The sequence below is a fragment of the Aquarana catesbeiana genome, linkage group LG01, assembly GCF_042186555.1.
Source record: "Aquarana catesbeiana isolate 2022-GZ linkage group LG01, ASM4218655v1, whole genome shotgun sequence".
Lineage (NCBI taxonomy): Eukaryota > Metazoa > Chordata > Amphibia > Anura > Ranidae > Aquarana > Aquarana catesbeiana.
The window spans coordinates 967,121,800-967,147,757 of NC_133324.1; the positions used below are offsets into that span (position 1 = coordinate 967,121,800).

General features: G+C 43.6%; 1 protein-coding gene across 2 annotated transcripts; it reads right to left on the bottom strand.

Annotated features, from left to right (window-relative positions):
* LOC141122319 (uncharacterized) lies at nt 1-25,067 on the bottom strand. Of its 2 annotated transcripts, none has more exons than XM_073611967.1 (3): nt 24,569-25,067; nt 7,649-7,764; nt 1-649 (listed from the first exon to the last, which is right to left on the bottom strand). In XM_073611967.1, exons 1-3 carry the CDS (start codon nt 25,039-25,041, stop codon nt 639-641), a joined length of 600 nt encoding a protein of 199 aa, XP_073468068.1. In that variant the 5' UTR covers nt 25,042-25,067; the 3' UTR covers nt 1-638. The 2 variants fall into 2 exon arrangements, with proteins under 2 accessions (XP_073468068.1, XP_073468067.1); XM_073611966.1 differs by having other exon boundaries at nt 7,617-7,764.
* Nucleotides 25,068-25,958: the final 891 nt, after the last annotated feature.

Here is a 25,958-nt window from a genome sequence, read left to right on the forward strand (position 1 = left end):
TTCTTTTTTTTTGCATGGGGTCCCCCAAAATTCAAAGTGCCTGGTATGAATAAGAAGGGAAGTCTGGGGATTCCTAGCCATGCAAGTGAATGGAGTCTGTGATGTCACTGGTTGCTAAAGGACTGGGAGGTGTCTGCTCCAGCCCGCTTGGTGTCAGCCTCTTGCAGCCCCTGTACAGCAGAGCTTAGACTGAGAGAGGGAGAGGCAGCACAAGGAACCAATAAGTTCATGTGCTTACAAGGAACATGCTGATAGGAGGAAAGAGAGAGCAGAGAGTTGAGCTCATCAGTCTTGTTGCTTCTCCTCAAATCACAGGCTGGGGGTTGGATGAGACCTATAAGTGGAACTGCAACAGAAAAAAAAACTGGTTTCTTCCCCTTCAAGATAGGTCTGTGCTGTGGGGCAGAGCTGTGTGAGTCTCAGGACTGGATGGACAGGAATATAAATACTTTGGCAGATAGAACAGCTCCCATATACAGTAAGAAACTCAATTGTGTATTTTGCTGTTTGCCTAGAGTTCAGCTTTAATGTCACTTTGCTTGTTCTTTTTTTCTTCCTCTTTATATCCCGGGATTGTGTAAAATTTCCCTGAGTCCCTCCATGTCTGTTGCTGGATCTGTGGTAAGTACTCCTTCCAGTTATCCCGCATCTGGAAAATATTTACATAGAGGATAATGTTCTCCATTCTGTAACTACTAAACATAAAAGAATTGATCTTGGAGTTCATTGACCCTATATACACACACAATGCATTTCTAAAAGTTACGGACCTCCCAGGTGAATCCTCATATCCTTTAACCACTTCACCCCCTTCATGATCAGGCCATTTTTTGGGATACAGCACTGCATCATTTTAACTGACAATTGCGCAGTTGTGCGACTCTGTACCCAAACAAAATTGACGTTCTTTTTTTCCCCACAAATAGAACTTTCTTTTGGTGGTATTTGATCACCTTTGCGTTTTTTATTTTGTGCGCTATAAACAAAAAAGAGAGACAATTTGGAAAAAAAACAATATTTTTTACTTTTTCTATAATAAATATTCCAAATTTTTTGTAAAAAAAAAAACTTCTTAATCGGTTTAGGCCGATATATATTCTTCTACGTATTTTTGGTAAAAAAAAAATCGCAATAAGCGTATATTGATTGGTTTGCGCAAAAGTTATCGTGATAGATTAATGGCATTTTTATTATAAATTTTTTGTTTACTAGTAATGGCGGCCATCTGTGATTTTTACCTGGGACTGCAACATTGCGGCGGACAGATCGGGCACTTTTGACACTTTTGGGACTGGTGTCATTTATACAGCGATCCGAGCTAAAAATAGCCACTGATTACTGTATAAATCTCACTGGCAGGAAAGGGGTTAAAGGGGTTGTAAAGGTTCCTTTAACCCCTTCATGTCATACTTACCTCCACTGTGCAGCTCGTTTTGCACAGAGTGGCCCGATCCTCGTCTTCTGGGGTCCCTCTCTCCTCCATGCATCAGCTAACCCCCGTTCTGGAAAGCGTTCTCCCAAGGGGGTTAGCTTGCTGGTGCCCTCCCGTGATACAGTGATACAGTCGGCGGCTATATCCGCTGACTGTATCACTTGGCCCCGCCCCCCGGCGCGACGCGTCATTGAATTGATTGACAGCAGCGGGAGCCAATGGCTGCGCTGCTATAAATCATCCAATGAATGAGCCGAGAAGAGCCGAGAAGCCCGGTCGAGAAGCCAGTGCGTTCACGACGCAGGACTTTCGAGGGCTCAGGTACGTAAATGGGGGGGGGCTGGGGGGCCGCTAATCATCGGATGTTTTTTCACCTTAATGCATAGAATGCATTAAGGTGAAAAAACATTTACCTTTACAACCCTTTTAAGACTAGGGGGCGATCAAGGGGTTAAATGTTTTCCCTAGGGAGGTGTTTCTAACTGTGGGGGTGGGGGGTGGGACTGCCTGGGGGAGGAGACCGATCATTGTTCCTAATCAGAAGGAACAACAGATCAGTCTCCTCACCCCTGACAGAACAGAGATCTGTCTGTTTACATCTGTCTCTGTCAGGAGGGATCGCAGCCGCCGGGCATGCGCATCGGCTCTGTGTGCTCTTAAAGCAGCTGACATACAGCTACGACGGCTCACCCAGGGGAGCCAACCTGCCACAGTGTAACTGCGCCGGCTGGTCTCTAACTGGTTAAGCAAACCTTTATCCACATTTTTTTAAAAATGCCATACCTTATAGCAGTGATGGTGAACCTTGGCACCCCCAGATGTTTTGGAACTACATTTCCCATGATGCTCAACTACACTGCAGAGTGCATGAGCATCATGAGAAATGTAGTTCCAAGGGGTGCCAAGGTTCGCCATCACTGCCTTATACTATATTTTCACCTTTGCAGCCAAATTTGAAAAATACTTGATTATGGCCACTAGATGGAGCTGATGATTGTAGGAGATAACTATAATAGATAAACATGCCGTGTGTAATGGTTTTGCACAGAGCAGCCCAGATCCTCCTCTTTTTTTGGGTCCCTTGTCGGCCCCCCTGGCCCCTCCCTCCTGTTGAGTGCCCCCACAGCAAGCACCCGAGCCGCAGCTCCGTGTATCCATGCAGACACTGGAGCCACAGCCCGGCCCTGCCCCCTCTCTCTCCTCATTGGCAAACTGACTTTGATTGACAGCAGCAGGTGCCAATGGCGCTGCTGCTGTGCTTCAGCCAATCAGGAGGGAAGGTCCTGGACAGCTGAGGCATTCATGGACATCGCTGGAGAGAGATGGGGCTCAGATAAGTATTAGGGGAGGCTGCTGCACACAGAAGGCTTTTTGTCTTAATGTATAGAATGCACCTTCTGCCTTTACAACCGCTTTAAGTTGGCTTGGGATTTCTCACTGTTGCCAGTAGGTGTCACTGGTCATAGCAGGAGGTTTCACAAACAAAACAAAGTTATGAATATTTATATTGCCTACAGCCAATCTGGTAGGATGTTGTTGCCACTGGTGCATGCTGGGGGAGTAAATAAATATTTGGGATAGGCCATGTGCTTGGTCTCTTGCCCTGGGCTGAGGCCTAAGGAGGTGCTGCTGTAATAGATGTGATTAAGAGTATCAAGTATCATGGTGAAATGTCTATTCCAATATATATATACAGTGGGGCAAAAAAGTATTTAGTCAGCCACCAATTGTGCAAGTTCTCCCACTTAAAAAGATGAGAGAGGCCTGTAATTGTCATCATAGGTATACCTCAACTATGAGAGACAAAATGTGGAAACAAATCCAATCACATTGTCTGATTTTTGAAAGAATTTATTTACAAATTATGGTGGAAAATAAGTATTTGGTCTCCTACAAACAAGCAAGATTTCTGGCTCTCACAGACCTGTATCTTCTTCTTTAAGAGGCTTCTCTCTCCTCCACTCATTACCTGTATTAATGGCACCTGTTTGAACTTGTTATCAGTATAAAAGACACCTGTCCACAACCTCAAACAGTCACACTCCAAACTCCACTATGGTGAAGACCAAAGAGCTGTCGAAGGACACCAGAAACAAAATTGTAGACCTGCACCAGGCTGGGAAGACTGAATCTGCAATAGGCAAGCAGCTTGGTGTGAAGAAATCAACTGTGGGAGCAATAATTAAAAAATGGAAGACATACAAAACCACTGATAATCTCCCTCGATCTGGGGCTCCACGCAAGATCTAACCCCATGGGGTCAAAATCATCAAAAGAACGGTGAGCAAAAATCCCAGAACCACACGGGGGGACCTAGTGAATGACCTGCAGAGAGCTGGGACCAACGTAACAAAGGCTACCATTAGTAACACACTAGGCCGCCAGGGACTCAGATCCTGCAGTGCCAGACGTGTCCTCCTGCTTAAGTCAGTACATGTCCGGGCCTGTCTGAGGTTTGCTAGAGAGCATTTGGACAATCCAGAAGAGGATTGGGAGAATGTCATATGGTCAGATGAAACCAAAGTAGAACTGTTTGGTAGAAACACAACTCGTCATGTTTGAAGGAGAGAGAATGCTGAGTTGCAACCAAAGAACACCATACCTACTGTGAAGCATGGTGGTGGCAACATCATGCTTTGGGGCTGTTTCTCTGCAAAGGGAACAAGATGACTGATCCGTGTACATGAAAGAATTAATGGGGCCATGTATCGTGAGATTTTGAGTGCAAACCTCCTCCCATCAGCAAGGGCATTGAAGATGAGACGTGGCTGGGTCTTTCAGCATGACAATGATCCCAAACACACTGCCCGGGCAACGAAGGAGGGGCTTCGTAAGAAGCATTTCAAGGTCCTGGAGTGGCCTAGCCAGTCTCCAGATTTCAACCCCATAGAAAACCTTTGGAGGGAGTTGAAAGTCCGTGTTGCCCAGTGACAGCCCCAAAACATCACTGCTCTAGAGGAGATCTGCATGGAGGAATGGGCCAACATACCAGCAACAGTGTGTGACAACCTTGTGAAGACTTACAGAAAACGTTTGACCTCTGTCATTGCCAACAAAGGATATATAACAAAGTATTGAGATGAACTTTTGATATTGACCAAATACTTATTTTCCACCATAATTTGCAAATAAATTCTTCAAAAATCAGACAATGTGATTGTCTGGATTTGTTTCCACATTTTGTCTCTCATAGTTGAAGTATACCTATGATGACAATTACAGGCCTCTCTCATCTTTTTAAGTGGGAGAACTTGCACAATTGGTGGCTGACTAAATACTTTTTTGCCCCACTGTATATAAGCTTATACATGCTTTATATGTCTGACATATCAGTTATGCTTATCAGTTATCAGCCTTAAAACATATTCAGTAGAATACTGTGGAACTGGACTGCAAGAGTTAACAGAAGGACAGTTAACAGAAGGATCACACCTCTTCTAAAAAAATAACAAGATAACACCAATGTTTTAAAAGAAGCAAGAACATTGCAAGAACATAACTTCTTCCTCATATGGACGGCCCAGCTAAAAGCCAATACTTTGTCACATACTTTGTCATAATATATTTATATATTTGTGGTTTGCACGTGCTAGCCTAATCTAACAGGTCTTAATCTTAACGAAATGGTATATAAGTCTTGAAAAGAGGAAATATCAATACAGAAAGTATTTTACTCTGAACTGAGTGTTTCAGCGTATTAACTTCAGCGCGTGCACGCTCTAAAATCATTTTGGCCAGGAGGTAGATAAAAAAAAAAATATCAGACTTTGGTTCTGATCCAAAACACTGCTGGATGGAGCTCTGCTGTTAGATCCAATAGCCTGTTTTGAGGCCTAACGTGTGCTGAAGTGGTCCTGAAGCTGTCCTGCCTGGTCTGGAGGAATCTATGCCAAAGAGGAGACCCAGGGGAGGCCCCTTGCTGGAGAGAGCCAAGAAGACTGGTCTCTCAGAAGGGCCTGGTGACTCCCTTGGAGGACACACTGAAATTGGAGAAAGTGCTTACAATGTCTTAAAGGTTCTTACACTGTGAAGCTGGGCAATGATCTGGAGAGTCTGTAAGTGATCTGCTACGGCATTTGGGAGCCCTAACCCTCATCTCTTTAAATGAACTGCAATAAAACTTTAAAGACAAAAGTGACTGGGTCCAATATTCTTTCTCGGTCCCCACCATTTTAGCCATGGAGTGAAATGCTAGCCCTCCCCTGCCTTTGAGCTGTCAGAGGGGTGCTACAGGTGAATTCACAGGTGTGAATGCACCTAAAGAGTTCAAAATCGTTTATTTCATCTTACAAGACAAGCCAACCTGTTTTGGGGGACTGTAGTGTACCCCCTCCATCATGGCTCCTGACTAAGTTGATTGGTTGACTGGGATAGTGGATGCAAATGGGTAAATAATTTGGCAATAGAAGCATTGTATTTTTTTGCTAATATTTTCAAACCTTTATACCCATTTGAGTACAATATCCCATTCAACCTGGCTGAGAACCCTGATAAAGGGGGTACCTATTAATGCATTAAATCGACTTTTATGAGAAAAATAATTTATTTATTAATTGTTAATGTGGTATTAAACCCTATTCTACCACTTGTACCTACAGGCACACCTATAGTAAGGCTTACCTGTAGGTACTGTGAATATCTCCTATGCTTGCACAGTTTAGGAAATATTCAGAGGGCATGCAGCCAGTGACGTCACCAGCGCATGCGCTCTGAAAGGTCCAGCATACAGTGCAGACTCTCCTACACTTCTGACTATTGGTTCCTGATCCCGGCTTCCTATTTGACCCTGCTCCTGCCTGCTGTCTTTGTACCTTGCTGCCTGCCTGCTACCGAACCCAGCTATCCTTGTGACTACGCTCCTGTCTCCTGTTTGGCTCTACTCTGCCTCCCGGTTATCTGCAACTACGTTCCTGCGACCTGCTGCAACTTTCTGCCTTCCAAGAGTCGTATCCTCTGCTTCAAGCTTCCAGGGCTACATCTGCAGGCACTCGTGTTACTCCTGTCCCTTGGTTCCTTCTGTCTCCACTCTCAGCGGAACCCAGGCCGGAGATACAAGAGAGGCCGACCTTGTCACTTCAGACCAGGTACGTGACACTCAGATACATCTGGATGGGAGGTGTTGACTGCCAAGAGGTGAGTGAGCTCACCATCCATCCCTGTCTGTGACTGAAGTCTCCCCCCTTCTCTCTCCTGTCTCTGAGTGAGTACACTAAGGTAAATCAGGGTTCTCAGAGCACCCCTTACATCAGAATTTCTCTTTACACCAGAGGCCACAGTGTTCCCCCTTACATCAGAGTTCCCCTTTACACCAGAGGCCACAGTGTCCCCCCCTTACACCAGAGGCCACAGTGTTCCCCCCTTACACCAGAGGCCACAGTGTTCCCCCCTTACACCAGAGCTCCCCTTTGCACCAGAGGCCACAGTGTTCCCCCCTTACACCAGAGGCCACAGTGTTCCCCCCTTACACCAGAGGCCACAGTGTTCCCCCCTTACATCAGAGGCCACAGTGTTCCCCCCTTACATCAGAATCCTCTCCGTACATCAGAGTACTCAGTGTTCCCCCTTAAATCAGGGTTCCCAGAGAATCCCTTATGTCAGAGTCCCCAGAGTTCTCCCTTACATCAGAGTCTGCAGAGTCCCCCCTTGCAGTGTAAGGGAACTCTGAGAGCTCAGATTAAAAAGGGGAACTCAGGTATATACAAACGCCGCCTCCACTCCTGAAGGTACTTAGGTGTTAAGTTTTCTTATTCCGAGCAATGTTTTGCTCAACAGTGTTGACAAGATGGTGAATTTTCTTGACCTCCCCTCTCTCTACCCTCCCCCCCTTCCTTTATTTTATTTTGGTATAAGAATCTCTTGCTGTCTGAAGATCTTGATTGTAATTGTTTGATAACCATATTTATACTCTGTTGTATACTATTGTATGCTGTAAAACCCAATAAAAATTTAAAAAAAAAAAAAAAAAAGGGGAACTCTGTGGACTCTGATGTAAAGGGGGACTCTTGTTATTAACTTCATATGATTAGAAATGTTATTTAATAGCAAAATATATGTATAGTTTATACTATAAAAAACAAAAATGCTGTGCTCCACTAAAGTGTTCGGGTTTGACTTGAAGAAAAGGTGGCAACCCTACATGCAGGTCAATTCTATGGATCACAGCACCACCCTTTGAGACTATTACCATGTTATGGATGGATGTTTGCATGACATCACCTCTGATCTTCCCTCCGCTGGCTTGTGATATGACATCATACAGTCCGCTCCACTTGCTGCTGACTTTATGGCCCTCTGAACTGGCAGTGCGGAACTTTAACTTTCCTGAGCGGGAACTGAAGAACAATAGAGGAAGGAGTGTGAGTAAAAAAGACATGGCACATGACAATAATAATATTAAATTAGTACATCTAAATTTATGCAACACAATGGGCAAACATTTGGTTTAACCACTTCAGCTCTGGAAGATTTATCCCCTTAATGACCAGGCCATTTTTTGCGATATGGCACAGCGTTACTTTAACTACTTCAATACACCCCCTTCCTGCCCAAGCCGATTTTCCGCTTTCGCGCTGTTGCTGTTTAAATGACAATTGTGCGCTCATGCTACACTGTACCCACAAAGAATTTTTATCATTTTGTTCCCACAAATAGAGTTTTCTTTTGTTTCTGTTATAAAATTTGGTAAAAAAGTAAGTTTTTTCTTCTTCACTGATAGGCACTGATAAGGTGGCACTGATGAGGTGGCACCAATGAGGTGGCACTGATGGGCACTGACGATGGGCACTGGTAGGCGGCACTGATGGGTGGCATTGATATGCAGCACTGATGGGCATTGATAGGTGGCACTGAAAGCCTGCACTGATGGGTACTTATGGGTGGCACTGTTAAGCGGCACTGCTGGGCACTGATGAGAACTGAGAGGCGGCGCTGCTGGGCACTGATACGTGGCACTGTTGGGCACTGATATGCGGCACTGATAGATGGCATTGTTAGGCATCACTGATGGCATTGGCACTGGCAGGCATTGGGGATGGGCACTGATTGTCAGCTGCCTGGGCACAGATTGGCATTTCCCTGGTGGTCTAGGGTAGAATAACTGGTGGTCCAGTGTGGTGGCGATCCCTGGTTGTCCTGGCGGCATCCTGATGGTCCTGGGCGGGCATCCGAGGGGGGGGGGGCTGCGCTCATAAACAATCAGCAGAGACCCCCCCCTGTCAGGAGAGCAGCCAATCGGCTCTCCTCTACTCGTGTCTGTCAGACGCGAGTGAGGAAAAGCCGATCACCGGCTCTTCCTGTTTACATCGTGATCAGCCGTGATTGGACACGGCTGATCACGTGGTAAAGAGTCTCAGTCGGAGGCTCTTTACGGGGATCAGTGTAGTGGTGTGTCAGACTTACACACTGCACCACCGATCGCCGCCATGCGCGCCCCCACGGGCGCGCGAGAGCGGTTGTTCTGGAGGGCCGTCATGTGACGGTGGGCGGGCGGCAATCGGTTAACTTACAATTGCGCACTTGTGCAACGCTGTACCCAAAAATTTGACATTTTTTTCTCCACAAATAGAGCTTTCTTTTGGTGGTATTTGATCACCTCAGCACTTTTTATTTTTTCGCTATAAACAAAAAAAGAGCGACGATTTTGAAAAAAATAAAAACAACATTTTTTACTTTCGCTATAAAACATCCAATAAAAAAAAATGTAAGAAATTTTTTTAATTCCTTCATCAATTTAGACCCAATATGTATTCTGCTGCATGTTTTTGGTAAAAAAATTCCCTATAAGCTTATATTGATTGGTTTGCTCAAATGTTATCGAGTATACAAACTATGGGATAGATTTATGGAATTTTTATTTATTTATTTTTTGTTACTAATAATGACGGTGATCCATGATTTTTCGCGGGGCTGCGATATTGCGGCGAACAAATCGGACACCTATTTATTCAAAAGAAGGAAACGTGGACTTTAGAGGCACATCTGTAGCGTTGAAATACAAAATGAACCTTTATTAATCTTTAAGATTCACATTATTGACATGACATTTTAAAAACAAAACACGGTGTTTGGTCTAAACGACGCTCACACCACCTAACACAACCATCGATCTGTTCCACTGTGGTAATAGTTGGTTGTGTTAGTTGGTACGTTGGGTGATCAAGGGGTTAAGTGTGTTTCCTGGAAGTGTTGTAAGTGTAGGGGGGGGATGGGCTCACTACAACATGATAGCTGCTCCCGATGACAAGGAGCAGTAGATCTCTGTCATGTTGCTAGGCAGAACAGGGAAATGCCTTCGTGGGCCGCTGGCGAACATCGAGTTCGCAGGACCCGTGGGCACGCTCAAGCGGTGCGTGTCTGTCAGGCGGGTATTTCAAAGGGATGTACGGGTACGCTTTTTTGTCTGCCCATGCCATTCTGCCAACGTAAATCGGCGTGCGGCGGTCGGCATGTGGTTAACTGGCCTTGTGTCTGTTTACACCCGCCTTCCTCCAATCTGACCCAGTCCAGTGTGATACACTTCTGAAGGTCACTCTTCAGTTAAGGGGCAGCGCCACCTTTCCCATGCCCCTATATGACGCATGCTGTATGCAAATGTCACAAATAGTAGGCTTACAGTATGTACTTCCCACACAGTGATGGGAGAATTTTCAGGAATAGAGTTATGTTGGATATAATCCATAAAGAAGTCTCTGATGGTCAAAAAGAACACAGCCTCAGTCAATAAAATTCGTTCATCATCCACATTGTGTCTCTATGTCTCAAAGTCGGGGATGCCAGCGAAAGAAGACCAACACTATGATCAGTCCATGGTATAGAATGTATATCCCCTCCCCATGAGATTTTTAGGAGACATTGGCGTGAAGAAGCAGTATATAGTCGATACAAAAAATATATATTGCGGGAAGAGGAGAAATATGTATATTCCCTGCAATGGGATGCATTTCTCGCCATGTATCAACTCAATGGTAAGAATCTAGGTGGGTGTAATAATGTGTCACTGGCTGGAATGAGTACAGTTTTGGGCCTGTTCTGTCCAACGTGGGATGCATAAAAAAAACAAAAAAAACAATGGTGACTTCAGAGTCCTTGAGTATGCTTTGTAGAATCAAGTACATTCCCGCCAAGTCAGCAATCGTTCAGTGAGCTATAGAGGGAGCTTATCATTGAAACCCTATCAAGACACCTCTCATCTTGGTTGGTGAATTAGCTAAAAAGACTTGTGGGAATACAAAATAGAAGTATTTGGGAGTTGAGGTAGCCGAGAAATGTGTGTCCTACAAGTGAATGACGTCCGCCCTCTACGAATGGAAAGTAGGAAAAGCTTTGGTTCTCTTATGAGGGAAGTTAAAGCCTTTCAAATTCAAGGAAAGGATAGTAAAATCAGCCAGGTTGGATAATAAAAAGGGCTAGTAATTCACAGGTAAACAACAACTAGAGATCAAAAAAGTAAGGACATGGGGAAAGTGGGTTAAACCACCAGACTGCCTATTCAAGTGATCATCAATCAGATACAAAAAGAAGGTTTCTCCAGGGGTCAAACAGAAACCAGGAGAAATACACAAGGAGGGTCGCAGTGACAGCTCAGCTGATGCATAATAGTAGAAATAAATAAAAATGATAAACCACTGAATACAGGAGAAGAGAGAGCAGCATGATATATCTCACAAAAAGCATACCAGAAGACAAGCCAAGCAAGCTATCGGCAACAAATGTTACTATATTGTGATAACTAGGGATGAGCCGAACACCCCTCCCGGTCTGGTTCGCACCAGAACCTGCGAACGGACCGAAAGTTCACGCAAACTTTAGAACCCCATTGACGTCTATGGGACTCGAACGTTTGAAATCAAAAGTGCTCATTTTAAAGGCTAATTTGCATGGTATTGTCCTAAAAAGGGTTTGGTGACCAGGTCCTGCCCCAGGGGACATGTATCAATGCAAAAAAACGTTTAAAAACCGCCGTTTTTTCGGGAGCAGTGATTTTAATGATGCTTAAAGTGAAAAAAAAAGTGAAATATTCCTTTAAATATCGTACCTGGGGGGTGTCTATAGTATGCCTGTAAAATGACGCGTGTTTCCCGTGTTTAGAACAGTCCCTGCACAAAATTACATTTTTAAAGGAATAAAAGTCATTTAAAACTGCTTGCGGGTTTAATGTAATGTCGGGTCCTGGCAATATGGATGAAAATCAGTGAGATAAACGGCATGGGTACCCCCCAGTCCATTACCAGGCCCTTTGGGTCTTGTATGGATATTAAGAGGAACCCCGCTCCCAAATTAAAAAAAGGAAAGGTGTGGGGCCCCAGGCCCTCTGAATAGCAGTATACAGGTGGTGCAAACAAGACAGGGACTGTAGGTTTGTTGTTAAGTAGAATCTGTTTGGAATTTTGAACTGGTACATTTTTAAAGTGTAGCTCCAGCCAAAAAATCTATTTTTAAGCTTTTTGGAAAACATAGGGAAGGGTTATCACCCCTGTAACATTTGTTTTGCTGTCTTTCCTCCTCTTCAGAAGATTTCACCTCACTTTCTGTCCCAATGAGAAATGTTTTTTGAAAATTTGGGGTTTTTAGTGAAACAAGGATTGGTGATAAAGCATCAGTGGAAAGGAGAAATGTTTTTCCCATATTAACTCTTAAAGGAGAGAATTTCCCTTCCTAGGGGTAGATTTCATCTCACTTCCTGTTGTCTCCTTCCGTTTGCAAGTAGGAGTCCTTTGTAAGTTGGATGTTTGAAAGTAGGGGCCTGCCCTATATACTCTGCAGAAATTTGGGCCTTAGGTGTTGGTGTGGCCACAACACTGTAAGCCCTGTGAAATATTAGATCAAGAATTGTAATTACATGCCCCTGTTGAACAGGGGCAGAAAAATTGAGCCTTTGGTGGTGGTGGTGGTGCTGGTGCCACAACACTGTAAGCCCTCACAGTTACTCTTGGTGGGTGCAGGAATGGGCCCTGCTGTGAAATATTAGATCAAGAATTGTAATTACACGTCCCTGTTTAACAGGTGAAGAAAAATTGGGCCTTAGGCACTGGTGCTGGTGCCACAGCACTGCAATCCCTCACAGATACTCTAGTTGAGCGCAGCAACAACCCCTCCTGCAAATATTGCATCTAAAATTGTAATTACACGCCCCTGTTAAACAGGGGCTGAAAAATTGGGCCTTAGCCACTGGTGGCGGTGCCCAGAACCAAAAATGTTCTTACAAGCTATCAGCATGATCATTGAGGAAGAGGATAATCACTCAGCATCAGCATAGGCAGTCTTGAAGGGATCTGACATTTCAAAAAAATTATTCGGGTACATCAGCACGGTAGCTGGCGGTGATCCAAGACTGATTCATTTTTATAAAGGTCAGTTGATCGACCGAGTCGGTGGACAGGCGCACCCTGTGATCGGTTACAAAGCCTTCAGCAGCACTGAATGTGCGTTCCGAAAGAACGCTGGATGCAGGACAGGCCAGTAGCTCAATTGCATACTGTGCAAGCTCTGGCCAGTGATCCATCCTCAAGACCCAGTAACCCAGAGGATTTTCGGTGGGAAAGGTGTCCAAGTCTGATCTTGCCCCTAGGTATTCCTGCACCATGTAAAACAGACGCTGGCGATGGTTGCTGGAACCGATCATATCTTGGGGCTGCGGACTAAAAAATTGTCTGAACGCATCGGTCAGACGGCCACCTTCTCTACCGCTCCTTCTTTGACTGACCGAAGCCTCAGCAACACGATGTCCAGGAACAGGAGTTTGTAACCTCCCAGTCTCAGGGAACGCGTTGTACAGACCTTTCTGCAAGGCCTCCCGAAGATGTTTCATCCTCTGCTCCCTCTGCGACAGCAAGATAAGGTCTGCAACCTTACCCTTGTAACGTGGATCAAGGAGGGTTGCTAGCCAGTATTAATCCCTCTCCTTGATACCACGAATACGAGGATCCTTCCGCAGGCTTTGCAGGCATTCTGTACAGAGTCCTCTGGGTCACTAAGGACGACATGATCCACAGCCATCTCCTCCCAGCCACGTACAAGTCCATGGGTTTCTTGGGACTGTAAATGATCCCTTGAACCTGCTGCTGATGCTGAGTGCCATGCTCCACCTGCATGCTGACACAATTCTCCTCCTCCTCCTCTTCCTGTGTGATCGGTGGGCACACGGGAACACTGTCTGGATAAAGTGGGCCTTGAGAGGTAAGGCAGTCCTCCTCTTCCTCCCTCTGTTCTGCCTCAAGTGCCCTGTCCATTATTCCACACAGCGTGTGCTCCAACAGGTGGACAAGAGGTACAGTGTCACTGATACATGCACTGTCACTGCTCACCATCCTCGTGGCCTCCTCAAATGGTGACAGGACAGTGCATGCATCCCTGATCATAGCCCACTGGCGTGGGGAAAAAAAACAAGGACCCCTGACCCTGTCCTGGTGCCATAGTCGCATAGGTACTCACTGATGGCCCTCTGCTGCGTGTGCAGCCACTGCACCATGGCCAATGTTGAGTTCCACCTGGTGGGCATGTCACAGATTAGGCAGGTTCTTGGGCAGGTTAAATTCTTTTTGGAGGTCAGCCAGCCGAGCATTGGCATTATATGACCTGCGGAAATGCACACAGACTTTCCTGGCCTGCCTCAGGACATCCTGTAAGCCCGGGTACCTGCCCAAGAACCGCTGCACCACCAAGTTAAGGACGTGAGCCAAACAGGGCACATGGGTCATTTGTCCCTGTCGGAGGGCGGAGAGGAGGTTGGTGCCATTGTCGCAAACCACCATACCTGCCTTAAGTTGGCGTGGCGTCAACCACCTCTAAACCTGCCCCTGCAGAGCTGACAGAATCTCTCCCCCAGTGTGGCTCCTGTCCCCCAAGCACACCAGCTCAAGCACCCCATGGCATATTTTTGCCTGCGTGCTTGCGTAGCCCTTTGAACGCCCACAGAGCACCGCTGGTTCCGAGGACAAATCAGCACAGGAAGAGGCCATGGAGGAAGAAGAAGAGGAGTGGGTGGAGGAGAGAGGTGTGGCAGAATCACCACTAGTAGAATTTTGGAGGCGTGGTGGCAGAACAACCTCCAACACTACTGCACCCTGTCCTGCATCCTTCCCAGCTGCCAGAAGAGTCACCCAGTGCGCGGTGAAAGATAGGTAACGTCCCTGTCCATGCCTGCTGGACCATGAGTCAGCGGTAATATGCACCTTACCGCTGACCGCCCTGTCCAGCGAGGCCAAGACATCGCCTTCCACATGCCGGTAGAGAGACAGAATCGCCTTCCGTGAGAAAAAGTGGCGTTTGGGAACCTGCCACTAAGGAACCGCACATTCCATAAAACTCATGGAAGGGGGCAGAGTCTACCAACTGAAAAGGCAGCAGTTGAAGTGCTAGCAATTAGCTAAGCTAGCATTCAATCACTGGGCATGTGGATGGCCGGGAGTGAACTTATTTAGGCGGTGCAGCAGCTGGGGCAGGGAAATTTGCCTGGTACAATCTGACGTCGGTGTACCGATAGCAGATTGCCCCCAAGTACTTGGCTGTGACACACCTAATTCTACACCTTCATTCCTCTCAGTGCAGGTCTCAGAGAGGACTGAAGGTATACTGGGGTTGGAGATCCCAGCTGATGAGGAGCAAGGAGAGGTCCTCTTTGTTCTTTGGTGTGGGTCTTTTAGGTATGTTTGCCAACGAACTGCATGGCAGGTCAACATATGTCTGGTCAAGCATGTGGTGCCCAAGCGGGTGATGTTTTGGCCACGCGAGATATGCTTGAGACATATGTTGCAAATAGCAGTGGTGGGATCTGATGCACTCGTCTCACAAAACGCCCACACCAAAGAACTTTTGGAATAACGCGCAGAGACAGCAGCGCCCTGCACATGCGGAGCTCTGCGGTGTGATGCAGTTGGTGTGCTGCCCTTAAGATGGCCCCTGGAGGGCATCCTGCCTCATTGGTGATGTGCATCCTCCTCCTCTCTCCTATCAGGCACCCACGTGGAGTCAGTGACCGCATCATCCCATCCCTCCTCATCACTGGAGCAAACCTGGCAGTATGCTGCAGCTGGGGGAACATGACTGCCAGATTGCTGTCCTTCTTGGGCACCCCCTCTCTCTGGGCTCACGTTAATGCCTTCCTCTAGCTGGGTACCATCATCGGAGCCTTTAAAACGCTGGGCATCCTCCTGGAGCATGTACCCAACACTGTGATCAAACAGTTCGGGGGACTCCTCAGGAGGACATGGTGGGGTTAGGGAAGGAGTGACTGATGCCATTGAGCCGAGGGAAGAGGCCGTGTTGGCAGCTGCTTTGCCAGACAAAGTACCCTGAGCCTGGGTGAGAGAGGATGATGAGGATGAGGACGGCTTGGTCATCCACTCTACCAAGTCTTCCGCATGTTGCAGCTCAACATGGCCAGCTGCCGAAAAAAAGGACAAGCGTGTCCCACGGCCACGTGCTGATGATGATGCACCGTCTCCATGACCAGCACTGTTGCCTCTAGACACAGAGCCCTCTTTTATTGGCTTGAGACTGTCTACCTCTCCTTGTTGGCCTTTCAGACATACTAATGGCCTGTAGTGAGATGTAGCTGCACAAAGCTGGGATTTATATATATATACTGATACTGCAGCTAGCAGAGTCAACTGCCTGCCTGTAGTATTATTAGTATGAGAACACCAGCAATTTTCTTCAGGTAGCTTTAGGTGCACACTGTGCAGAGGACACAGTACACTAACTGTAAATACTGTAGCTGCCTGCCTGTGGTATTAATAGGAGCAGAACAACAACAATTGGCTTCAGGTAGCTTTAGGTGCACACTGTGCAGAGGACACAGTACACTAAATATAAATACTGTAGCTGCCTGCCTGTGGTATTAATAGGATCAGAAGAACACCACCAATTTTCTTCAGGTAGCTTTAGTTGCACACTGTGCAGAGGACACAGTACACTAACTTGTAAATACTGCAGCTGCCTGCGGTACTAATAGGATCAGAAGAACAACAGCAATTGTCTTCAGGTAGCTTTAGGTGCACACTGTGCAGAGGACACTCTGCACTAACTGTAAATACTGCAGCTGCCTGCGTTACTAATAGGATCAGAAGAACACCACCGATTTTCTTCAGGTAGCTTTAGGTGCACACTGTGCAGAGGACGCACTACACTAACTTGTAAATACTGCAGCTGCCTGCGGTACTAATAGGATCAGAAGAACACCACCAATTTTCTTCAGGTAGCTTTAGGTGCACACTGTGCAGAGGACGCAGTACACTAACTTGTAAAATCTGCAGCTGCCTGTAGTACTAATAGGATCAGAAGAACACCACCAATTTTCTTCAGGTAGCTTTAGGTGCTATATATAAAAACAATACACTGTAAGTGCAGCTAACTGACTCACCTGCCTACTCTATCTAACTTAAATTAGATGACACTGTGTCTCTCTATCTCTCTCTCAACGCCGGAACACACTACACAGGGCCGACGTGCAGGCGGCCTTATATAGTGTGGGGCAAGGTACTAAACCCCCTGAGCCATAATTGGCCAAAGCCACCCTGGCTTTGGCCAATTTTGGCTCTCTGTACAGATGGCACTGTGATTGGCCAAGCATGCGGGTCATAGTGTATGCTTGGCCAATCATCAGTCAGCAATGCACTGCGTTGCTGCAGCGAATTATGGGCCGTGACGCGCCACTCGTATTTGGCGGAAATGGCCCATATCGTTCGTAATTCGACGAACGCTTGAACATGCAATGTTCCAGTTGAACATGGGTTTGACTCGAACTCGAAGCTCATCCCTAGTGATGACACAACTGAGATGACACCAACACCCTTTCCCCTTGTGGAGAGAGTGAAGACTTAGTCCCAGATCATATGGAAGACCACTGGAGGATCCAGGGTAAGAACCAAAGCTGCCAGTCCACTAGACCAGCAAGCATGCCTCAAGGCCAAAGAAAGGCATTGCAAAGAAAAGGTTCATCAGGCAAATGGATCTGGTGTAGAACTGTGTGAGAAGCGGTAATCTGTAAGGTACCTGCTGTAAGGTAGCGTCCGGAGTGAAGTTTAGGGTAAGGGGTGATGCGTAAGCATAGTCAGGCAGGTCAGGTCAGCAACAAATCTGGCAGAAAGGCACAAAATCAAGATCTGGAGGAATAGCCAAGGGCAGGCAGATTTCATACACGGTCTGGCAGAGGAAATCAGAATTGTCAGGTGGAAGCATAGTCAAGAAATCAGGCAGAAGTCCAAAACCGGTAGTTTAGCAGATCACACAGGAAGGCGGACACCTAAGAAAAAAAATCCACACAAACAGGCCCAGAGCACAGGCAATGTTGCCATTTAAAGGCTGAGCTGATTGCAGATAGACTGCAGCTGGAAGGCAAGTGGAGCTAAATGGTTCAAGGGGCAGAAGCACTAAGCAGATATTCCAGTGAATGGAGCCACAGTAACAGAACAAGAAGGACCCAGGTTAAAAACCACCCAGACACATGACAGAGCCCCCCTCCCAATGGACCCCTCTATGGGCCTAGATGGTTTTAATGGCAAAAGCAGCATGAAAGTCACAAATGAAAGCAGGGGAGTGCAAATTTTTGGCAAGAATCCAAGAATGGTAAGTCAGAATATCCCTTCCAGAAAACAAAATATTGTATAGAATTCAGGATCTTAGACATTTTTAAGGGCTTCCATTTTCCTGTCATACGACTCCAGAGAGGAGATAATAGTGTCCATCCTGTCCTCAAGTGCAGATGTTCTCCTTCCAATGTTGCTTACCTGTTTAGTTACGGTAACTGGGACCTGTTTAGAGATGGTATCTGAAGCTTTGTGTAAGATCACATCAATGTGGTCAAGCAATTGACTTTGAGAGCCACTCACCAACTGTGTAATTTGCTGGAAGAGGATGTTGGCTGCCGGATGGACTGTCAGGGAAGCTTAAGGTGTCATTTTGCCGATGGCATGTGTAAGAGCTTCCTGGATCATGAGGGTGGGCATGATTGATGCTGGATCTACTTAGGGGACATTTTTTTTTGAGGGGGGGTTTAATTAAGGACTTGTCAAAAACAGTTTTTTTTTTTTTTAATTTTGACTTTTTTTTTGGTGAATGAGTAGGGATAATATTCACTCATTTACATGGGAGGTGGGATCTGGGGCCCCCCCTTGTTAAAGGGGGCTTCCAAATTCCAATAATGCCCCCACCTGCAGACCTCCACAGTAACTGCCCAGGGTTGTGGGGGAGAGGGCCTTGTCCCCCAAATTGCCCCCTCCCCCAAAGCACCCCCCATTTAGAGGGCATGTGGCCTGGTATGGTTGAGGAGGGGGGGTGCTCCCTTTCCTGGCCTGCCAGGCTGCATGCTCAGATAAGTAGTTGGTATGGATTTTGGTGGGTAGCCATGCCATTTTGAAAAAAATTTGGAGGTGGGGGTTACCCTTAACATCCAAACTAGACCCAAGGTCCTGGTATGGATTGGGGGGGACCCCACACTGTTTTATTTAACCAGCACTTCTTTTGTTAATGTAGCAAAGTCCCGGGTCTCTTTAGGCCAAATATTAACCTCCAGAGTTAGGGACAGCTGACATCCTTCAGTGTAGAGAGTGGGTTGCAAGGCATGGTGGGTGCAATGCAAGATGAACAGGTGGGTGCCAGACACTTTTTCAATGCAAAGAGATTTATTGTCTCTTAAACAGAACTGTGGGAGAGAGGATTGGGGCCAGGACACCCTTAGGTAGATGCAATGTTAATTGGAAGACTCCGACACTTCTATAGGTAGACACAGCTATACAGGTTAAGGCCTCCAGCAGGACACCACTTCTGTACAGGTAGGACTGCTGTCTCCTATGGCAAAAATCTTGTAGCTGTTACTAACGGTAATTGTATTCAACTATCTGCAACACGAAAAACAAGAAAAAATATTGCGCTACCACTAAATTGATAAACCCCCCAAAAAGCAGCAGTTAAACAGTGAGATGTGCACCAAAATGACAAAAGAAAAAGAAATAACCACGCTAAAATATATATGAATAAGATATGTGAAATATTCTTATATCGATGTCCCAAAAACCTCTGTTAGAAAATTCATGTATGTATGTGAAACATTGCGATAATCAGAAAAATATATATAAGTCCATACATATAACTGTGAATCAAAAGGTGATGTCCGTATGTGGTAGATGGGAATCTTTATATATGATAATTGACCAGAATCAGTCCCAGAGAGAAACCCATGAGTAGACACAACCAGACTTGGTGGTAAAGATGAGAGAGATACCACACTCAGTGATCCGCCACCGCACAAAATATTGCGCTTACCACAAGGCAAGCAAAAACCAGCCTATGTTCCGTCCTGGTATGGGAAAATCCAGGTGGTGTGACTTGACTGCATACAGCGTGGCTAAGAGGATGTAGCAAGGACCCCAAACTCTCGTCTCACAGGCATGTGAATGAAAAGAAACTGACCATAGCGTAATACTGGCAGGACAGTTTAATAAAAAAAAGGTAGAAAACTTACATAAGTAGATTTAAAAACAGCAAATAGCCGGCCGGCATAGCGAGCACCCGTCCACACTAGGATGGCGATGACGTCAGAGCGTCAACCTCCCGAAGTACGTTTCACCACAAATGGCGTCGTCTGGGGAACGGGCGACGCTCGGAGTCATCGCCTTAAATAGAGTACAGATAACCACGCCTCGTTCTGAGATCTCAGCAGTGGAAGAGAAAATAGCCACTCACGAGAAAATAGTAAAGGGATGGTGAACCCGCGCAGTGGACATAAAGACTTAATTGGTAAAGTTTGGAACTGCTGCCTCCCAACAGGCAGTCACCCTAAAATGGGGACAGCTGAGATATATTAGAAATGATAGAAGGGTTTGGCGCTGTTCCTATTTAGTTTCCTACCTCCATATAGGTTACTAGATTAAAATAAATTCTTAGGTGCACCATGCATATATCAAATATTAAATACAAATTAACAATATGAATTCCCAAGTATACCGTGCATGTGTCAATTAAATATTCTGTTGCAATATTGTGCAATCATAGGTGATACATAGACATAACTTAAATGCTTACATAGTAATATTGCTAGGGAGGGAAGAAAGGGGGGGGAGGGGGGGGGGGAGGAGGAAAGGGGGGGGGGGAAGGGAGAAGGGAGTGAGATAGGGAGGTGGGGAGGGGTGTAGGAAATCTGTTCCTAAGGAAAATTACAATAACAAAATAAAGTGCAAATGTGCTGGTGCAATCCAAAAGGCAACAGTGACAAGATAAAAGTGCAAACGTGCTTCAAAATTCTTTAGTAAGTCTCTTGTGTCATATTCTTGTGCTGTGGTGATAATCCTTCACTTATAATATCTCTTTGCTCTAAAAGTGCAGCCACTCACCAGATCACTTCACCCCTGCGGGGGTAGTAGGCAGTTACAGTTTTATCGCCACTGTACAGCGATCGCTGGCGGGCTCAGGATCGTGGTATATCATATATAAAAAGAGAGGGAGTGCCCATAGCGTAAAATTGCTTTAAAAAAGTTTTATTACACAAAATGAAAGGGTACTCACACTTTTACGGTAAAAATCAAGCGAAATGGTAAAAACGTCAAAACCGTCATTAATATCCTTCAGCGCTGGTACAGGAGGTGATGTTTGGGAAGCACAGATTAGGCCACGCCCTACGCGTTTCGTCGTTAGGACGTCTACGGGAGCGTCCTAACGACGAAACGCGTAGGGCGTGGCCTAATCTGTGCTTCCCAAACATCACCTCCTGTACCAGCGCTGAAGGATATTAATGACGGTTTTGACGTTTTTACCATTTCGCTTGATTTTTACCGTAAAAGTGTGAGTACCCTTTCATTTTGTGTAATAAAACTTTTTTAAAGCAATTTTACGCTATGGGCACTCCCTCTCTTTTTATATATGATATACCACGATCCTGAGCCCGCCAGCGATCGCTGTACAGTGGCGATAAAACTGTAACTGCCTACTACCCCTGCAGGGGTGAAGTGATCTGGTGAGTGGCTGCACTTTTAGAGCAAAGAGATATTATAAGTGAAGGATTATCACCACAGCACAAGAATATGACACAAGAGACTTACTAAAGAATTTTGAAGCACGTTTGCACTTTTATCTTGTCACTGTTGCCTTTTGGATTGCACCAGCACATTTGCACTTTATTTTGTTATTGTAATTTTCCTTAGGAACAGATTTCCTACACCCCTCCCCACCTCCCTATCTCACTCCCTTCTCCCTTCCCCCCCCCCCCCTTTCCTCCTCCCCCCCCCCCCCTCCCCCCCCTTTCTTCCCTCCCTAGCAATATTACTATGTAAGCATTTAAGTTATGTCTATGTATCACCTATGATTGCACAATATTGCAACAGAATATTTAATTGACACATGCACGGTATACTTGGGAATTCATATTGTTAATTTGTATTTAATATTTGATATATGCATGGTGCACCTAAGAATTTATTTTAATCTAGTAACCTATATGGAGGTAGGAAACTAAATAGGAACAGCGCCAAACTCACGAGAAAATAGCCACTCATTTGAGTGGCTATTTTCTCTTCCACTGCTGAGATCTCAGAACGAGGCGTGGTTATCTGTACTCTATTTAAGGCGATGACTCCGAACGTCGCCCGTTCCCCAGATGACGCCATTTGTGGTGAAACGTACGTCGGGAGGTTGACGCTCTGACATACAAACTATGTGATCCTTTTAAGCAAAGGAGCTTATGTTTGCTGTTATATTCTTTCTATTCTATTACTTTTTTATTCTATTCTGTTCTTTTCTATTCTATTCTAATTCAAAGTTATTCAATTCAAAATTCAAATTCTGGAAGATGGTTATATTCATTTTATTTTATTCTATTCTATTCTATTCTTTTATTTTCTATTCTAATCTATTCTTTGCTATTCTATTTGAAATCAAATGTATTTTATTCCAAATTTAAATTATGGAAGATGGTTATATTATTTCTATTTTATCATATTGTTTTTTTTTTTCTATTTGATTCTTTTATTTTCTATTGTATGCTAATCTATTCTTTTCTATTCTATTCTAATTTATTTATTTATTTTCTTCTATTTGAAATTCAAATTCTGGAAGACAGTTATATTCTTTCTATTCCGTTGTTTTTTTCTATTCTATTCTAATCTCTTCTTTTATTTTCTATTTTATTCTAATCTATTCTTTTCTATTTTATTCAAATTCAAATTTATTCTATTCAAAATTCGAATTTTGGAAGAAGGTTATATTTTTTCTATTTTATTCTATTGATTTGTTTTTTCTATTTTATTATTTTCTATTCTATTCTTTTTTTTTCTATCTGAATTACATTTTATTCTATGTGAATTTCGAATTTCAGAAGATGGTTTTATTCTATTTTATTGTTTTTCTATTTTATTCTTTTATTTTCTATTCTATACTTTTCTATTCTATTTGAATTCAAATGTATTCTATTCGAAAATTCGAATTTTAGAAGGTTATATTCTTTTTTATTCTATTCTATTTTTTTATTCTATTCTTTTATTTTCTATTCTAATCTATTATTTTGTATTCTGTACTAATTCAAATTTATTCTATTCGAAATTTGAATTCTGAAAGATGGTTATATTCTTTCTATTCTATTGTTTTTTTCTATTCTATTATAATCTTTTGTACCACCACCCCCTCCCTTTAGAATGTAAACTTTAAGAGCCGGCTCTCCTGTTCCTTCTGTATTCAACTGTACTGTAATTGTGCTGTCCCCCCTCTACATTGTAAAGCACTGCATAAACTATTGGAGTTATATAAATCGTGCATAACAATAATAATAATAATAATAATAATAATCTCTTCTTTTATTTTCTATTCTATTCTAATCTATTCTTTCTATTTTATTCAAATTTGTTCTATTCAAAATTGAATTTTGGAAGAAGATTATATTCTATTTTAGTCTATAGTTTTTTTTCTATTTTTTTTTTTTTTATATATATATTTTTTTTTTCTATCTGAATTCAATGTTATTCTATGTGAAATTCGAATTTCAGAAGATGGTTATATTCTTTCTATTATATTTTATTATATTCTTTTTTTATTTTATTCTATTCCTTTATTTTCTGTTCTATTCTATTTGTTCTGTTTTACTCTATTCTTTTATATTCTATTCATACTGTTCTTTTATTTTCTATTCTATTCCTTTATTTTTTAATTCTATCCCTTTATTTTCTATTCATTTTTTCCCCATTCTCTTATTTTGTATTCTCTTCTGTTTTACTCTATTATATTCTATTATTTTATTTTCTATTCTATTATTTTCTATTCTATTATATCATTTTCTATTGTATCCCCTTATTTTCTATTCTAATTTATTCTCTTCTAAAATTTGAATTCAAATTCGATTAGAAAATGATTTGAATTCAATTTGAAAAGTATCCGCATTTGATTTGAAGAGTATCCAAATTTCATCCGAAATTTAGTTTCGGTTTTTGTGATTCGTTTTAATTTGTTACTATTGTATTTTTGGAAATTCGGATACATCCGAACTCCCGAATAACGAAAAATTTGTCCGGATTTCAAAACGAACCGCACATGTCTAGTCTTTACCTCCTGGGGCAGTGCTTATAAAATATGTTGGGTTGGTGGCCATGAGTGGAGATTACTCATCATCATTTAGCCATTGTTTATAATGAGACCCATGCTCAGTGACACATTCTGGGCATTGAATGGCTACCTGCTACCTGTTCAGACCTGAGTTTACAATATCTGGCAAAGGGAAGTCTTCTAGCACCAATAAGCTCCTAGATGTCATTTGACTGATTGCCGATGCTGGAAACTGTGAAAAATGTTGTTCTAATAAGCATAGAAACACCTAGCAATGCAGCACCAATGCACACTTTGCATGGTACACTTTATTTATCCTACAGAATGACTTTCAGGAATGGAAAGGCCAGTTGGTTAAGTTTGACCCCCAGGCCAAAAGTTCTCAATCTTCCCTTGTCCTAAACGGCAATTATAATAAAGCTTTGTAACTTTCCTGAGTCTATTTATAGCTCCTGGGGAAAGGGGAAACAGTCACATTTAGAAGTTGGAAAGTGGTTTCAGCTAGACATGCTCAATTAACCTGTATGCCAATGTGTGTGGGCATTGCTTAGGTCATCTTCATTATTATGATCTTAGCACAGGTTCAGTTTAATAAAGTAATTAGAACATGCTCCTCACCTCTTCATTTGAAGCACAATGGTCTCAGACGATGAGTTCTGTCCGGGGTAATATTCTGTGGACACTGTTGTTCCACCCTTCTTTATATATATCATTTTTACTCCTCGACCATCAATTAGGTCACTCTTAGTTAGGACACTTAGTTCCAGGTCAAGATTTCGGTCCTTGCCCATCAGTAAATTGGTTATATGTGACTCAGCTTCCTCTGGTTTTATTTGGGTGTTCTGCTCTCCATTCCTGTGATTTTGCTCCACATTCATATTTTGGTCATTACAAAAGTATCTCTGTGGTGTCTTGTTAAGCCACTCCTTTGCTTTGTCTGTCATTTTTGTCACATTTTTGTTAATGTAAGGAATTTGCCATAGTGTTTGCAGGAGGGATAAAACTTGGTCAACCAATAGGTCAATAACCATTCTGGATAAAACTTCTGATACTATAATCTGTGTTTCATCTTTCAATTTGAGAACCTCCATGAACTTTCTACGTGCATCATTCACACTAGGAGGGTGTTCAGACATATTAGAGAAAATATTAGGTATTATTTTATCATTGATTATTGGTTCAATGGGAACCAATTTGACAAGATCTGCAATCTCAAGTGCCGCTGTTACAATACATGTACACAGCTTAACTTTTTCCATCTTTGATGAGGAAGCCTGTGTTTCTGGTATTTTCATAATAAAGTTAGCGATGGTATTCAGGTGTGGTCCAACCTTATTGTAGGTCTCAGGATCACTAACGAAGTCTTCCACAGCTAACTGAACCAGCATTGTCACTGAATCTTTAAGTAATTCTTTCTTATGTAGGGAAATCTCAAAATCTATAGATTTCCCATTTGCAGCCTCTGGAACAACTTGTGTTACAATAAAGTTGATGAGACGCTCCTCCAGTTTTTTATTGTTCTTCACAATGGTCTGTATTTTACCTAAAAAACATTCCTCAAAAATTTTTTTAAGTGCTTTTTTTACAGCTTTGTCAATTGTAAATAAAAATGCTTTTGATACGTTTTGGCTGAAAAGTTCCTTGCCAAAATGTTTTACACCCTCAAGCATGGCTTTCTTTGCAGCTGAGTTGGTGGCAAGTCCCTTGAAGGATTTTATGACTGCGTCCTTTGTTGCTGAAGATGTTAGTGATTTCAGATGAGAAGTGGCTGATGAAAAAACTATCTTTCCTGATTGAATTGCATCCTTAGCCAGTGAGCGGAATGTCCGTGTCCCATTTAAAAGATCTTTGGTGATGTTGAACATTGCTTTAGAACCTTTCATAATGAATTTGAACCCTGCTGTCGCAAGAGACACTCCGATACTTATAGCTTTTGATATTGCCCATTGAGCCCAACTAAAAGTACCTGTAATCATACCTTCTATACCTGACAACATGTCACCAACAC

Coding starts and splice junctions, on each gene's coding strand:
- LOC141122319 (XM_073611966.1), bottom strand. CDS start 25,041: ATGGAGGTTCTCAAATTGAAAGATGAAACACAGATTATAGTATCAGAA. Junction 7,765..24,568: donor ATTGTGCTTCAAATGAAGAG/GTGAGGAGCATG, acceptor ATTGTTCTTCAG/TTCCCGCTCAGGAAAGTTAA. Junction 650..7,616: donor AAACATCCATCCATAACATG/GTAATAGTCTCA, acceptor AATATTTTCCAG/ATGCGGGATAACTGGAAGGA.